Here is an 18,849-nt window from a genome sequence, read left to right as displayed (position 1 = left end):
GGATAATTTTTAAAGAAAACTATGGTTAGATTAGATGAAATCTTAGATACCTTTAGTTTTTCAGAGCTCTAGGGTTGGATTCAGGTGAGTAACGTAAGGGCTATTTAATAGCTGTTTAGGAAAGAGAAGACCAGATTCAGGGATTAAAGGCAAAGTCTGTCTCTATTTCCAATTTCACCAAAAATATTTTAGATATTTTCTTTAAAAGTTTAATTAGCATATCTATAAAAGTAGAACAACTTGGCACATAGTGATACATATTTTTGTTATAATCATCATTATAATTTATTGTATGTATCTTTAAAGCATGTTTAAAAATATATAATGAAGAATTTTAAGATGAATTCTGAATAAATATGATAAAAAAACAATTCACATTACTAACACAGAAACAAATTTAAAAATCAAAGGAGAATCGATTGTTGTTAAACTAGAGTTTAGTTGTTCCATTGACATGATTTTCTAACAAAATCAACAATAGTTGTTTTTGAAGACAGTCACAGTTAATCCTCACAAAAGGTTACACAATTCTGAACCTCATGTGGAAGTAACTGAAGGAAGCTTTTAGTGTTTTTATAAACAAATACAAGTAAAACATTTATTTTTTCTACTGTCTTGTAATAATCAAGTTCATGAACATAATTTCTCCCCATTAAAGGTAGTACAGTAATATATAGTGTTGGATATTTTTTTTTCTTTAAAAGAGATAAAGTAACAGTAGGACTAGACATAATGATAGCGCTTTAATAAACAGAGAAAAAAGTCAAACTACATAACATTGGTCCCCTACCAATTATGGAAGTGTGTGATTTCAAGGTATTAGAGACAAGCCACTAATGTTTCCTGTCTTAATCCCTAAAAACATAGACATAAATCCCAGAAACAAATGTCTAACTTCCCTTTGAGATTACCAGAATCAGCATCATATTGGAAAATGTTGGATATTAATCATTCAATCTTTGAATCCTTTTATTCTCATATACAAATTGTAATTTTCTAAATGCACCAAAACATAAACAAATAAACCATTATACTACTACCACCATTCCCTTTACTACCAATAACTTAAAAACACAACTAATTTACTCTTTAGAAATAAAGTTTTATTTTCTAAAATAGAAGTATTTCCTTTTATACTTTTAGCATATCAAGGGTTAAGTATTAAGCAATAACAAATGAAGCCTTATTAATATGAGTACACCCTTGATGACAGAAATTATAATCTAAAATATTAATAATTTATAGGATAATAAGAGTTTTCATCTTCAAACATAATTTACTAGTTTATTAGGAAAAAAGTAAAGATTATTAAAAAATAGAGACCCTGTAAATTTATATACCTTAAAAAAGTAGATGTAACTAAAGAAACTGCACAATTGGAATAATACTGTATTTATACTTGGTTCATATCACAAGTCTAAAGGAAATCATTGCTTGCGTCATAACTTCAGCATCAGTTTGCAATACAAGTCATGTCCTCAGGCCTCCTAGGCTTGAGGATTAAATAAACTAGTCCCTCTTTTCTTATTAACAGAAGAAAATTTTTTTAAAAAATTAACATAAAAAAGCCAGCAGTCAAAGTATATTTCATTTAATAGAAAACATTTCAATCTTCAAAAAATTTTCTCAAGCCAGATAGTTATTTTGATGAAGATATTCACGTCTGTGCCAATCTAAAAAATAGGTAATTTGCTCTGACAGTATTCCAATAATGTATCAAGTGGACTATTAATAATAAATAAATTAGATATAACAGAGTAAGTGAAAATGTCCCCAATAACCAAATAATCTTAAGATATTTTTCTTTTTTTCACTTTACTTTGTGTTACTATATCATTCAACAATAACTCATTATCAGTAAAGATTCATTATGATAGTATTGATGTTCACCACATAAATCATAATCATTTAAATAGACATAAGAGCAGTTACAAAATGATTTAACATCTATTCCTAATAAACACAACTGTATGTCATGACTAAGTGGATTTGAGCCAATGCCTCTTCAGACATGGATATGTGATAAAGAAGGCAAAACAGAGATTTAAAAAAAAAGATGTGAAATCAGCAAGTCAATCTGTATCATCAAAAATAATTAACTTGATGCTATTGCTGATGAGCTTAATAACAAATTGTCATTAATATTTTCCTAATTGTTTTACTTTATTAGGCTTTATTTTTCAATTCTTCAATTCTTCAGTGGGAAAACTAATTCTTCTAAGGATATCTTCAATTATTTTGTATCTTTCAGAATGCTCAGTAAAGTAAAATGCATGCTGAACGTACTGAATAAATACTTGGTGTTTGAATGCATGGCACTCAGTTTAAGGAAAATCACAAGGACAAGTCATTTCAATATGCTGTGAAAAAAAAGTCTTAGTATTCTAAGTAAACTTCCTTCAGAACCTAATGAGGGCTCATGTTTAATTGAAACATGATTTTGCACTGCTGGTTTCACTTTATACTACATCTGTAGAGTACCGTAAGATTTACATGATTCCAGGCCTTTGGGACTGCTTTCAGAACTTAGTTCTCAACAAATTGATATTCTATGCATATCAATTTACAATATGCATTTTTATACAAATAAATTCATAGCATACATGCAATGAGACAAATGATTGAATAGTTAAAATACTAAGCTGCTCTGATTCTGAACTGAGCCACAAGAATGATGGTTCACACAATAAATGGATTATTAACCATATTTCTGTTGAACAGCAAATCAGTTTGCAATCAGAACAGAAACGAAAAGAGCAGAACTTCAAGCTAGCTTCAAGATGAGCAATGGGAAGAATAGAGTACTCAGCTTAGAGGGAAAGAGAATGGTATTAACAAAATCATTGCTGGTGTGAAAACAGACTATCAGTAGGTATTCTACAGAGAGCTTTTGGAAAAGTAGTATAAAGAGAACCATTTCTTTAGAGATAAGAGATAGGAAGCAAATATTAGAGCCTCCCACATTATAATTTCTCTCAAAATGTGGGCCAAATACATGCTGTAGCAGTATCATTCTGTGTGAGTGTGTGTGTGTGTGTGTGTGTGTGTGTGTGTGTTAAGATATGCAAATTCTTGTGCCTTCCCTTGGATATATTAAATCATAAATTCAAGCATGGAGTCCATGAGAAGGTAATTATTAAGCATTCTAAATACCATGCATTTCCCTTAAATAGCACAGTATTACTATACAAAATCCCTCTAGAATGGGTGCAGTCATTCTCAGTGAATACTTCTGTCAAGATTAGAATATCTATAAAAGAGAGATTAAGAAAGTAGGCAGACATTAAATAATAATGTCATATTTCAGAGTTCTGAAAAACTTATTAATTACAGTTAAGATTCTGTGTCTTAGAAAGGAAAAAAGGGAGGAAGAAAGGGAGGGAGGAAGGGAAGAAGACCCAACATAAACAAACAAAAATTGGCCACAGAATTATTTGAAGAATTCAAAAACATCTTTAAAACATATTACACATCAACATCACTACCAGTAACTAGAATTATAACGTTGATTTAAATAATTAAAAAACTCATCAAACTCATTCATTTATGAATTACTTTAACAAACGCAGGCACTAGGCACTGTTGTGTCCCTCAGGGAAAGATTCCAGAAAAATGAACAAGAAAGTAAATAGTTATAGTGCCTTGTGTTATGGTAGAGAGACATGCTCAAATTGGAGAGCAGAGAAAATTTTCTCAAGGAGGTAGCAATTTAAGTGGACCTGAAGTCTGAGCTATCTAGGACAATGATATAAGACATAGACTTCAGGTGGAGGAAATAGAATGTGCGATATTTACTAGTGATTCAGAGCATAATGGCTGCAAGGTAAGAATTCCCTGGTTTAGATTCTTATTTCCTCACTTACTAGATTTGTGACCTTGGGCAAATCACTTAACATCTTTAAACTTCAGTTTTTTTCGTCTTAAAATGGGAATACTAATAATGTTATATCATGAGGACACTGATAAGATCAAGTAAGAAAATGTAAATAAAGTTCTTCACATAGCAATGTGCACATAGTAAGTGCTGAAACTTGCTAGCTGTTGTTGTTTCTGTCATTGTTACTACAGCAGGTAGAAAGAAGAAAGAGAAGGAAGACCCTAAAGTGTCTTTTTAGAAACCAGTGATCCTAGCAAGATTCTAAAGTCAGTGCATCAAACATGAATTCTGATGGCTTCTAAAAATATTCCACTCTATTTATTAATCATTATTAAATAAATCATTCATGAATTATGGACAAATCGATCAAATTAGAGTCTTATTTTTGAACTATGTTTTCAAAACAGTAACGAGGCATGGGAACAAGCACAGAACTCATGCCTCACCTAAACTCTATTTCAGTGTAGACAGGCAGCTTCGGTTGGCAAATATTAAAAGCTTCATAATCAGAAAAAAAGCAGCTATAATCAGAACACTAAACTGGTGACAGAAGCATCAGTGTTAGATCAATATATAAATATTTGTAAAATATAATTAAATAAAATATTTGTCTCTAGATATTTTTCCTTAGAAACTTCAATAATTGACCAAATTAATATTTATCTGCACATGATAATGACATGCAGATAAATTTGTATTTTTTCCACATATATATTGAAGAAAATAAAAATTACCTATTTTGTATGCAAAGCATTTTCCCCCTTTCTGCTTGGTGCTGTTATTCTCTTGTTGTTTCTTTATGTTATTGCTCTGGATATTTTATCAAAATTAGAAGAACTTCAATGATAATATACAACTCAGTGTTTTAAGAAATCATCGAAGATAGAATCACAATTGAAAATTAAGTTTCTAGGTTTACTCCTCCAATTTTGAAGCAATTACTTTTGTTACCTGTAGAATCAGTGGTTCTATACATTATATTTTGCATTTGAATTTTTTTTGTCTTTCCAATTTACTTCACCAATGAATCTGCTTATATAATATTCATAAAGTCTAAAGCCAATTTATCCCATAGTTTCTTCTATGGACTCACACTATTTGGAATATTGAAAAGTTTCTTAAATATTTCTATAGTAACATTTACTAACACCTTATTAAATGCTAGTCATACACTAATTGTTTTGTTAATATTAACTCATTTAATCCTCACAATCATCTTACATCATATATATATTTTTTTCTATTTTACAAGTGGAAAAACTAAAGTTCTAGGAGGTTTAAGTAACTTACTCAAGTCATACATCTAGTAAGTGACAGAATTAGTATGGAAACCAAAAAGTCTGGTTCCATAATCTAGACCTTTAACCAATATACTAATCTAAATCTCTGTTGCTTGGTTGAGTTGATATGTAAAGTATAGTGAATGTATGACAGTTATAAGCAGCACATGAGATGGCCAAAAGCAACATTGGTGGATCTATAAAATATTTTGATCATGGCGAAAAAAATTAGTAGACAGAAGATTTTTAATTAAACATTAAGTTAAATTTAAAATGTATGCATGCAATAATAAATAAACATTTTATAAGAATACTTATGAATAAAAATAAACAACATAAAATAGTTGCTCTTTAGTATAGGAAAATGGCAAATGGATTTGGGATAGAAGTGGTACCCAAGAAAATATATAAACAAGATGAGTGCCTTGCATGATTCAAAATGGTAATATCCCATGAATTAAAGCATATTATTAATGCAACCCTCAAACTTAAATATAAAATATATAGAATAAAAAAATGAAAAAACAAATGAAAGAAGGAAGGAAGGAAAGAAGAAAGAAAAGAAGAGAAAGAGGGAGGGAGGAGGAGATAGGATGGACAAATCTCAATCACTTAAAAAGCAAGATTTTCACAAAATATTAGATAACTAAAAATTATTTGTAGAAATTTTCATTCAAACTTGAACAAATTTATCAGAATATATTATTTGAATGTCACTTTATACACATAAGACCCATGTGATGAAATTTGTCTAGTCAACATAGAAATGAGAACTCAAAAAACTCCAGGTTCCCTTTCTGCTAGAACAAAGGCATTAGGCTTGAGATTCACCAAAAAGACTTGCCCAGGCAAGATATTGATTCAAATAGGCAACCTAGCTAATAAAAAACCTAGTTCTTCAGAAAGCCTAATGTTTTGCTTTCTGCTTGTGAAATGAAAAGAGCAGGAAAACATGAAGATTTTGCTGGTGGCAATACTGAAGATTTTCAATAGCTTTAAGTTTGAAAGTCTGAAGCAGCAATGCTACTAGTGGCTGTAGCAACTGCAATAAAGTCAACTGTCTACCATTTATTGCTTGACAGCTGCAGTGGCAAATATTTTGCTTTATCAGGCCAGATTATGGTTAGAGTATTGGGCACTTTCCCTGGAAACTAGCCTTTGTATCCTTTATATCCTTTATTAAAGTTCTTTTCTGTTTAAACTAGACAGAGTAGATTTTGTTTGCAACTAAGAAAACAGACATTAAAAACAAAAATATGTTCTCAAAAGGGCAGTGTTGTAGGCAACAATCTTTTAAGGGCATGGGAATATAGACCAGTGATTTGACTGGTTGTGTTTTATTGTAGCAAGACTTTATTTATTATTAAAGGATGGGAATCTATTAATGCCTGACAGAGACTGGCATATGTATCATCACCTGTGGGGCACTTCAAATAAAGTGATTCTTGAAGACAGTATTTTTGGTGACTAAATTCCACCTGTTTTATGGTAAAAAAAAAATTATGAGAAATACAAGAAATATGAGAAAGACTGGTTGTGTCTAATCGCATTGCAGAATTTGAAGAAATGAAATAAGTGGCCCAAAGTTTGAAGTCTCAGCTCAAATCATACTGAAATGATCAAAGAATCTCCATTCTATAAATATCTCACATTTTCTTACGGTGAAAACAATGACAAAGCCAGCCACCAAAATCTCACTTTTATTATACAGAATTCCTGAATTACAAAGATGTTTGAATTTACTGACTTGCCTTCTAAGAAAATGTTTCTTCGTTTTTTCAATACCAAATCCATACCTTATCTAAGACCCTTAACTAGGCAGAAGGAAGCAATTTTCTTCCTGTCCAAAGACATTACTCTATCTGAAATCAAGATCCTAATATCCTCTTGGGAACCAATTATCTGGTCAATACTGGGGCAAGAAGTTTGTTGAACCTAAGACTAGCAAAATTCTATACCTTAAATTTGCAGAAGCATTGGAATTAAGTGTGAAAATGGATTTTATATGTGTCTTACATAGGAGTGAGAAATAATTGAATTCAAGTTGGTATAAACGTTTGATTAGAGATCCTGGATTCAATAAGCTTCTCCAGGTAGCTGGCACAGGTGCTAAATGCTTCTTCTATTAGTTTAACTTAGGCTACCTTTCAGAGCAAAATCTGCTCTGAAAGGTAGCCTAAGTTAAATAAAGTTCAGATACTGAGAATATCTTGTTTTATTGTAGAAGGCATTTTAAATGGTCTACTGAAATAGCAATGTTAAGTTGAATTTATTGAATTTATTTTTCAAGACTTATGAAATCACCCACTAATAATATTTTCAGAAAAGCCCCAGAGGACATTTCTTTACCATAATAATGAAAAATAAATTGATGAGGACTGTGCCACATTTATAAACAAAATTTCTATAATATTTTCTGTTCTTTACACTTGAGAACACAGAGGTTGAAGCTGTAGTAAAGTGATTTTCTGATTTCTTTAGGACTCATTTATGAAAAAGGCAAAGTAGTATTTTATGACTGGAAGGAAGAAGGTGGGTATAGATTTCAAAATAGGCAACAGAATTAACATGGTAAAAAATATAGTACCCTAGCATTCAGAGACTAAAGGAATTTGATTTATACCACCAACAAAATCAAGTTCTGAGCAATCAAAATTTCATGGCCTAGTCATTTAATCACTATCCTCAGCAAAAAATAATAATAATAATAATAATAATGACATCTTTTTATAGACTGATCAGCCAGAGTTACCTAAACATTTCAATTTCTAGCTTAATGAAGGATTCTTCTCTTCAGAAATCACTATTTTTTCTTGTATTTTCTGAATTTAATTTTTAATCTGAACAGTCATACATACATTGATGTAATAAAAATAAATCAATAAGAAAATACTAGAACAAATTATAAATTTGAAACAAATTAATTAAAAAAAGTATTCATTTCTCAAAAAAAATCCCAATTCTTAGCAGAGATTGCAACTAAAGTTAAAATCTGATGAAAAAAATTTTATGTAAAAACTACATATAATATAGATATCATTCTTCAATTTAATGCTTGAAAAATATTCAGGCATTGGTAGTGATATCAGAAACATGGCATTGTGTGGGGTCTCCCTGGATCTCTTCCCTTGAAATAACAATAAACCAAACATCTAAAACTCAACGTATGACACCCAACTGGCACACGAGCACATCCGAGTGAGTGATCTGTGCATAAGAGCTTCAAAGGTTGAAATCGTATGCAAGTGGGGGGTTGATTGGGAGGAACAAAGAAGTTGACACATGCAGCTGAAGCTCCCCGTAGGAAGAGAGAGAAGAGAATTTGCGCCCAGTTCTTCAAACAGCTCTGCTTGAGGTATCAGCATATTCCATAGAGGGAAACCCTGAAGTAAGGGCAGAAAGCAGAGCTGGAACTAAGTGCAGAGGGGCAACAGCTGTGTGTAAGTAGCTGCAGCTGTGAAGCAGGAGGCTGAGACATGGAGCAGAGCAGCAACCCCCACACACCAATTCAGAACATGCCCCCCCTCCACCCCATACCCTTTCAGACCTAGCACCACGGAGCCCTAAGAGAATTTGCACAACGGATACTGAAACAGAAACTATGGCCAGTACCATAGACAGAGGTTGAGACCGAGGGCAGCTGATAATGGTTTGAATATCCAGTATATTAGACAGAGGGGGGGAAAAAAAAGCATCGTTAGCCTCAAAGCAAGATTCTTGAACACCACCTACTGGCAATAAAAAAAAAAAAAATCAAACAAAACAAAACAAAACAAAAACTCTCTTTATTAACAGGTTAAAGAAAAGACTTACATATAATAATCTTTCTGAAAAACGTAGAGTACACTCCCATTAATTCTCAAGCATAGAAATAGTCCTTCAGACACCATGAATAACCATGGTGACAGGGCAGCTCACAAAGAGAAAAAATTCCAGAAAATAAGCTTAACGACATAGAAATATGTGATTTAAATAACAGAGAATTCAGGATTACATTCTTAAAAAAAACTCAATGAGATGCAAGATAAATCTGATTGACAATTCCAAGAGATTAGAATCAAAATGGACCAACAAAATGAATTTTTTATCACAGAGATTGAAACCCTCAAAATGAACCAAATAGAACTTTTGGAAATTAAGAACAAGTTAAAAGAGATGAAGAATAAAATAGCAAGCTTAGGAAATAGAGTTGAGCTGGTGGAGGAAAGAATCAGTGATATTGAAGACAGTAATCTAGAAATGACTCAGAAAGATGCAGAGAGACATGAGAATGAAAAAAAAAAAAAAGGAAAGAAAAAAAAGAAAGAGCTATACAAGAACATTCTGACATCATCAGGAAAACAACACAAGAATAATGGGTATACCAGAAGGAGAAGAGAAGGATAAGGATAAGAGCTTATTCAAATAGTTGACAAGAATTTCTCAAATCTAAAGAATGAGCTAGATCTTTGAATATAAAATGCTAACAGAAAACCTAATTATCTCAACCCAAAAAGGCCTTCTCCAAGACACAGTTTAATTATCTCAACCCAAAAAGGCCTTCTCCAAGACAGTTTATTAAAATCGTCAAAAATTAATGACAAAGAAAGAATTCTCAAGAAATCTAGAGAAAAGAAGACAGTAACCTATAAAGGAAAACCCATACGACTATCTTTGGACTTCTAAACACAAACTTTATAAGCAAGAAAAGAGTGGAACCAAATATTCAAACTATTAAGTGAAAGGAATTACCAGCATATACAGTGAAGCTCTCCTTTAGGTATGAAGCAGAAATAAAGACCTTTACAGACATAAAAATGTTGAGAGAATTCTCTATTATGAGGCCTGCATTACAGGAAATAATGAAAGGAGTAAGCCCATCTGAAACAAAATGCCAAAAAAACTACATAATTATGAGTAAGACGACTAGAAGGCAGACAGAAGCAGGGTAGTGCAACCATTATTAAGAACAGGTATTATACAGTTAGACATTAAGAACATAATCATGATTGCAAGTTAGAAATGACTGTTCAGCATACATAGGGACAGTTTGTGACAATAATATCAGAAAAGAGAAGGGAGCAAAGATCTAAATTTGCAAAGGAGGATGGAGATAAGCACAAACAAAAGAAAATAGACTGAGAAACATAACATAAAACAAGAAGGACCAGAAGGAAAAATCCACAAAACCCCATCAAATTAAAATAACAGACAGAAATGCAAGGACAAAGAAACATGAAAACACCAAAATACCAGAAAACAAAAGATAAAATGGCTATAGGAAAGCCTCTTATTTCAATAATTACCCTAAATGTAAATGGACAGAAGTCATCAATAAAAAGGCACAGAGTTGTGGATTGGATCAAAAAACAAAACTCAACCAAATGCTGCCTTTAGGAGATACACATCAGCTGCAAAGAAAAATGTAGAATTAAAGTGAAAGGATAGAAAATGATAATCCAAGCAAATGGCATGCAGAGAAAAGTGGATGTAGCTGTACTTTTATCAAAATAGACTTCAAGTTAAAAAAAGATAAAAAGAGACACTGAGGGACACTTCATAATGATAAAGGGAACCATACATCAAGAAGACATAACACTTATTAATATCTATGCTCCAAAATATATAAAGTAATTACTAACAGAACTAAAGGAGAAAACTATCAGAACAGGGAACGTAAATATCCCACTGTCAGATATAGATAGATCATCTAAACAGAAAAGCAATAAGGAAATAACATACTTAAGTGATACGTTAGACCAACTGGACATAATTGACATTTACAGAGCCTTTCATCCCCAAAGAGCTGCTTATTCATTCTTCTCTAGTGCACATGGAACAGTCTCAAGAACTGACCACATGCTGGGACATAAAACTAGTCTCAATAAATATAAGAGGACTGAAATCATACCAACCATATTGTCTGATCACAATGCTTTGAAGCTGGAGATTAACTGTAAAAAAAAAAAAAGGAAGAACCACAAATATGAGAAGATTAAACAACATGTTACTGAAGAATGACCGGGTAATAGAAATAAAAAGAGAGATAAAGAGATACATAGAAATAAATGATAATGATAGTACAATATATCAAAACATTTGGAACACAGCAAAAGCAGTAATATGAGGAAAGTTCATATCATTATAGGCTTATCTCGGAAAAAAAAGAATGAGCCCAAATAACCTAACACTACATCTTAAAAAACTAAAAAAAGAAGAACAAAGGAAGATGAAAATTAGCCAAAGGGAAGAAATAATGAAAATTAAGGCAGAATTAAATGAAATTGAAAACAAAAAGACAATGGAAAAAATAAATACAATGAAGAGCTGAATTTTTGAGATTAATAAAATGGACAGACTCCTGTCTAGACTCACTAAAGAAAAAAGAGAAAGACACAAATAAACAAAATTGGGAATGAAAGAGAAATTACAATAGATACCACAGAAATACAAAGGATCATACAAGCATTCTATGAAAAACTATATAAACCAAATTTAATAACCTAGAAGAAATGGACAAGTCCATACAACTTTCTTAGACTGAATCACAAAGAACTGGAAAATCCAAATAGACTGATCAGCAGTATGAAAATTGAAACAATCATTAAAAACCTATCCAAAGTAAAAGTCCAGGACCAAATGGCTTCACCAGTGAATTCTATTAAATATTCAAAGATTTAATACCTCTTCTCAAATTCTTCTAAAAATTCAAAGTGGAGGCAATACTTCCCATCACATTCTATGAGATCGACATTACCCTGATACTAAAGCCTGGTAAAGATAACAAAAAGGAAAACTACAGACTACTACCTCTCATGAACATAGATGCAAAAATCTTGAATAAGATATTAGCAAATCGAATCCAACAACATATTAGGCTTCATCCCAGCAGCACATGGATGATTTAACATATGCAAATTGATTAATGTAATACATCCTATAAACAAAATAAAGCAAAGAATCATATGATCATATCAATAGATACAGAAAAAAGACTTTGACAGAATATAGCATCCATTTATGATTAAAACACTTAATAAAACAGGTATAAAAGGAAAATACCTCAATATAATAAAGGCCATATACAACAAACCCTTAGCTAATATACTTAGCAGTGAAAAACTAAAAACCTTATTCAAAGATCAGGAACAAGACAAGGCTATCCAGTATCACCACTATTATTCAATATAATATTAGAAGTCCTAGTGAGTACAATCAGGCGAGAGAAAGAAATAAAAGGCATCCAAATAGGAAATGAAGAAGTCAAACTGTCACTATTTGTGGATGACATGATTCTTTATGTAGAAAAATCCTCAAAACTCCACTAAAACACTACTAGAAATAATAAACGAATATAGTAAAGTTTCTGGATACAAAAACAATATTCAAAAATCCATAGCACTCCTACATTCGAAGAATGGTCAGAAAAAGAAATGGAAAAATTATCTCTTTTGTAATTACAACTGAAAGAATAAAGTTTCTAAGAATATACCTTACAAAACACATGAAGGACCTGCACAATGAAAACTATAAGACTCTATTAAAAGAAATTGAAGAAGACACAAAGAAGTGGAAAAATATTTCGTGTTCTTAGATTGGAAGAATCAATATAGTTAAAATGACCTTGTTCTCTAAAGCATTATATAGATTGAATACAATCCCCATCAAAATCTCATCAGCATTTTTTAAAGAAATAGAACAGGAAATCATCAGATTTGTATAGAAGCACAAAAGACTCCAAATGGCCAAAAGAATCCTGAGAAAAAAGAACAAAGCTGGAGGCATCACTCTGCCTACCTTCAAATTATACTACAAAGTGACTAATAAAAAACGGCATGGTATTGGCAAAAAAACAGACACACAGACCAGTGGAACAGAATCAAGAGTCCAGAAGTAAATCCATGCTTATATAGGCAGATAACTTTCAACAAAGGAGCCAAAAACATACAATAAAGAAATGAAGCCTCTTCAATAAATGGTGCTGGGAAAACTGGAAAGCCACCTGAAAAAAAATGAAACTAGACTTGTCTAGCACCACACGTCAAAATTAACTTAAAATGGATTAAGGATTTAAATATAAAACCTGAAAAAATAAATTGCATAGAAGAAAACATAGGTAATACACTCATGGACCTTGGACTTAAAAAGGATTTTATGAATTTGACCTCATAGTCAAGGGAAGTAAAAACAAAAATAAATGAATGAGACTATAGAAAACTAAAAAGCTTCTGTACAGCAAAAGAAACTGTCAATAAGGCAAGGAGGCAATCATTTGAATGGGAGAATGTATTTGTAAGCAACGCTTCCAAAAAAGACCTAATATGCAAAATATACAAAGAACTCATACAACTCAGTAACAACAAAAAAACAAACAATCCAGTTAAAAAAAGGGTAGAAAACCTGAACAGACACTTCTCCAAGAAGACATACAAATGGCCAACAGACCAATGAAAAGATGCTCAACTTCACTAGTTATTAGAGAAATACAAATCAAAACCACAATAAGTTACCATCTCACACCTGTTATAATGGCTACCATCAACACCACAAGTAATAACAAGTGTTGGAGAGGATGTAGGGGAAAAGGAACCCTACACTGTTAGTGGGAATATAAATTGGTACAACTACTATGTAAAACAATATGAAATTTCCTCAAAAAACTAAGAATTGAACTACCTTATGATCTAGCATTCCTTTTTCTGGATATTTACCCAAAGAACCTGAAAACAATTATCCAAAATGATACATGCATCCTGGTGTTCAGAGCAGCATTATTCACAGTGGCCAGGACATGGAAGCAACCAAAGTGTCCTACAATAGATGACTGGATAAAGAAGATGTGGTACATATAATGGAATCTTACTCAGTTATAAGAATAGATGAAATACTGCCATTTGCAATGTCAATGGATCTTGAGGTAATCACACTAAGCGAAATGTCAGACAGAAAAAGTTAAAAACCACATGATATTACTCATATGTGGATATAAATCTAAAAGCAACAAACATGACAAACAAACAGAGATTCATGGACATGGACAGTGGACTAGTGGTTACCAGAGGGAAGGTGAGAAAGAGGGAGATAGATGGGGTAAAAGGGGTCAAATGTTTGATGATGGAAGGGAATCTAACTGTGGGTGGTGAACACATAATGCAATATATATATGACATACTGTTGAATTATACATTTGAAACATTGGATTTTGTTGATCAATGTCACTGCAATAATTTTTAACAATAAAAAATATCCAGGCATTAAAAACTACTACAGCATGCTTTTTATAATGGTCTTTTATAGATGTCCAGCAATATTAACATTAAATCTAAGACTTTTTAGAAAGTATTTGAGGTTAACATTTTTTTGTGGAAACTGTGACTTAGTTGGTCTGGAATGTTGGATACTGAGAAGAATCTCCTTATTTTGATTGTTTTGTTTTTGTAGGTTTGCAAAGATTTTATAATTTGTGTACCCAGAGAACTCAGAAAACAGCAGAAGTCAACAAAAATCTGTTCTGAATACGAATATGTTTTGCATGATAACCATGCCTTGAACAGCTGGATTAAAATTATTCTTTATTGGTATTTAAGGTATTTATAGTTCAAAAATCACATTTTGCAGTTTGAACAGGCCAGCAGGTCAAAAAACAACTAGAATAAATATTTATTAAGCACATTATTTTAAAAATAAACAGTTGTTTTTTACATCTAGTTCATCAGAAAAATATTTTTTTATCTTTCAAAGAAGTTAAGGTTATGCAAGCTAGAGAATGTTCTCCCAAAGGACTACAACTCTTAGTGATTGTTCAATATGCCTTCAATATGTTAATGGAGGAGTCACAGCAGAGCCAAGTAAGGTTGAAAGATGTGCAAAAAACCTGAAATCACATGTTTAGAGCCAGGAATTTTCTGATGTGGAAGACAGTTCACATTTACTGAACACTTGTGACATTTAGACACTGTGATGGAAAATCAACATATACTAGTATTGCCAGCAGCTGAGTCTATACTGAAGGAAAACTTAATTTTCACTATTTCTATTCATCTCTTTAGCTCTTTTTTTTGTTGTCATTCTACCTCAGGTTAGAGAATAAGTGGAAAAAATATATAAAGAACCCACTGAGAAATGTAGCATATATGTGTGCAATGTTTTCTCTCATAGAATTAAAAAAAAAATTCCATGAACATGTATTCAAGATGGATAAAACATCTAGAGTGTTCATAATGATTCTTAGTGAGTTACTCAAATACATTCATATCATCCGGGATACTCTTGAATGTTTCCCTCAGTTTTATCAACCAGAACCAACCATGAACTCAACTGCGTGCATTTTGCTCCTCTTAAGTTACAACCACTTGATTTATCTGATATATCCAACAATTCACATTATTTTGGCCAAGACTTGATTAGCGAGAACATTCTCTTCTCAACCTAGTCATTCTACAACCTATAAACTTATACTAATATTATATGACTAAGTCCAATTGAATTCAGTCAAATACATCTTGTTTCACTGAGTACTGCTGACAATGATGCCCATACCAACCAAATTCCACCTTAGGCACTAATGAGGTGACGGGTTTACATTCTTGGACTGAGAGTTGTAGACAGGGAATAGAGGGAAGTTAACGATGTGTTGGCTTTTAATGCTCTCCCCGCCCCAGATATCTGTTGTTGATAAAAACAGGTTATAAATTACTTACAAGCTTTGAATAATTATTGCCACATAATAAGTTGAATTATTAATTCAGTCATAGTTTATCTTTGGTTTCTATTTTACCAAAAAAGAAGTCTTTGGTATTAATTTGCACATAAAAGTGAATATTCGAGGGAGAAATATGGGGAAATAAATAGCTCAAGCAGAATATTCCCTAATCTCTAATAATTTACTCTCTAATAATTTCAAGATTTTCTTATGGAAGTTAAATGTGTTTTCATGTGGTTGTGCATAGTTCTGATTTTGATAAATGGATTTGTCAAGGAAAAATTCATTTCATGCATTCTTCTTATGATATAAATAATAAAAGTAAACTTATTTAATCTGCAAAGAAAATTCAGCTGTGGTGTAAAACAAACAAATTAACGAACAACCAAATAAAACTTGCCTGATAACATGCTAAATTAATAAATTAAAAAGCTTAAAGTAAATAAAACAGCAAAACCATGTAGTTTTGAACTGTAATAATTGCACTGCATGAAATCATGAGATAAAAAATTTTTGCTGCATGGATTTGAGTCAGAAATGTATTTTTAATGAAAAAATTCAATTAAAACATCTTTTCATCCTGTCCATGAATGTGTTTGCTAAGAAGGCCTTAGTCTTAATTTGTTTAAAACTAAAAAAAGAAAAAATGTATTTTGAGATGTATTCTACTTCAAGTCCTAACACTATGGTTTATGAGAAGCTCTCTTACAGATCTCAGGAAACTTGGCCCTTAGCTGTAGAAGATAACTGACAGAGCTCAGCCTAAGGTACATGATTTGGTTGGACATCACACTTACCTGCTTGATTTGTGGTTACATTTACCGACACATACTGCCGGGCTCCTGGGCTCAAGTCGGACACTCCATTCACTGCCTCAATCTCAAAGGTATAGTTTGTGTGAGCGAGCAGATCCACCATCATGACAGAGGTGTTTTTCAGGCCGATTTGCCGGGGGAGGTACCTGACATGACCTCCACACTCATCACACACACCTGCATGGGAGTTGCACTTCTTGCATGCAATATAATATGACACATCTTTCCTTCCACCAGTGTCAGCAGGAGGAATCCATTCCAGAAAGACACTAGTTTCATTAACATTTGAGATGGCATTCCGAGGAGCTGAGGGGGGTCCTGGTTTGCAAAAAAAAATATGTTGAGAAAAACATATTTTAAGATGATAAAATTAGGCATTGTTTACTATACGAATCCCTGGTCTGAAGGAGAAAAACAACAACAAAAAAAGATTTGCAACCAATTTTTTAAATAGGGAGAAAATCAAAGGGTCCTCCTTTGTAATAGTCTTTGTTATAGTTCTAGAGACAATAGTAGAGTTTATACCCTACAGAAATGACTTATCTTGGAATTGTTATAACACTAGTTCAATAAAGCAGATACTTTGCTTAAGGTATATGTAAATAATTATGGAGTAAAACTATATATACAAAAAGTAATGTTAGATAAAATTATATATTTAAAAAGTGGTAAGTCCTTTGGCAAACAAAAAGAAAAATCCTCCTTGGGGATTCAACTAATTATTTCCTAATTGATAGTTGTCCTTGAAACCTAGGAAGTAAACATGAAGGATTACCAAGCAATGAGCACAGGTAAAAAGAAGATTTTTCACTATGGCTCTTGACTACAACTTCTGCTGTAAGTAAAAATATAGCCTTAGATTGTCTCAAAATATGTTGTATATCTACTCATAAATCACCAACAATTTGAAATCTTCCTTCATAAGTCAAGAAAACACTAATATTTAAGTAGTTGGTCAACACTACGATCTGTAATAAAGTTTCTTTTACTTTGAGATTGCTTTAAATTGGTGGCTCTTCATAGATTATAACTTTTACTTAATAAAAAATTTAAAATTTATTTTAAAAATAACTCTCAAAAACACTACAATAGGAATGAAAGTATTTAGATCCTGAAGGATAAACAGAACAAATTTATATATAAATAATAATATTCATTTATATATTACTTCAACTATTTCTGAAACTTAATAATTAGCACACTAAAGAGAGTTGAAATTGATTACATATCAATTGTGATAAATATAACACTGGCGGGGGATGTTGATAATGAGGAAGGCTATGCATGGGTAGGGGCAGGAGCTATATGGCAAATCTCTGAAGCCTTTTCTAAATTTTGCTGTAAAGCTAAAATCGGTTTCAAAAAATAAAGTATTTTTAAAAAACTAATTGCATAATATCTAACTGTATAGTTCATTTTCAGATATTTATAGTTAAAATTTCTGTCAGTTGTTAATGTTATATGATCAGATGTTCTCAAAGAAAAAATAAATTTATATGTGTTTCAGACATAATTAATAAAAATTTCCCGATGGGAAATAAGACTATGATGTTAGCTGAATGGTTCATAAGCATAAATTAAGCAAATTTAAGATGACATAACTTAGTTATATTTATATGCATTGTCTGTTCTAAAATTAGATTAATATTAATTTCTACTTAAAATTTATTTATCCATGACTGTAGAGGACTAAATTTAAAAGTGATAAATTTACAAAATGTCAATTAAACCAAAGGACCTCAGAACCTAAAAGTTGCCATTTTTGACAAAACAATTCCCATTTTGGCAATATTTATGGTTGAACCACGTGAATTTTTCCATACATACAACCTCACACACTTTAATACAGAACAGTCACTTTTAAGTTGACACAACTTTGAGATGGAAAGGTAAGTATTATTTTTTACTATAACTTTTAGCTTATTTAATAGTAGAAAGTTATGGAGAAAGAGTAATTTGAGATAAAAATGTTACAGGTTTACTTCTGAGAAAAAGGTAAAATATACCTGAAATATGTCTAGTTCTGAAAGATATCAAACTTCTGGGATTTTTTTTCCCTGCCAACTGAACTATACCAGCATACAGCATCTTTCCTCTAAATCTGTAAAAATGCAGCAAAATCTGACTGTTGCTTTTCTTCTAACTCTGTTACTAGCAACCCCACAATATTTAGGTCAGGGCACATATGACTTTTTA

General features: G+C 31.8%; 1 protein-coding gene across 1 annotated transcript in view; it reads right to left on the bottom strand.

Moving 5' to 3' along the window:
* Nucleotides 1–16,949, bottom strand: part of EPHA5 (EPH receptor A5) — a 157,165-nt gene extending 140,216 nt beyond the window's left edge. The window contains exon 1 of the mRNA XM_025050049.1: nt 16,636–16,949. Coding sequence (XP_024905817.1) covers nt 16,636–16,759 — 124 coding nt within the window. The 5' untranslated portion in view covers nt 16,760–16,949. The remainder of the gene's footprint in view (nt 1–16,635) is intronic.
* Nucleotides 16,950–18,849: the final 1,900 nt, after the last annotated feature.

The sequence above is a fragment of the Pteropus alecto genome, unplaced genomic scaffold, assembly GCF_000325575.1.
Source record: "Pteropus alecto unplaced genomic scaffold, ASM32557v1 scaffold46, whole genome shotgun sequence".
NCBI lineage: Eukaryota > Metazoa > Chordata > Mammalia > Chiroptera > Pteropodidae > Pteropus > Pteropus alecto.
Note: the sequence above shows the minus strand (reverse complement) of the source record. Positions and strands in the feature narration are given on the sequence as shown.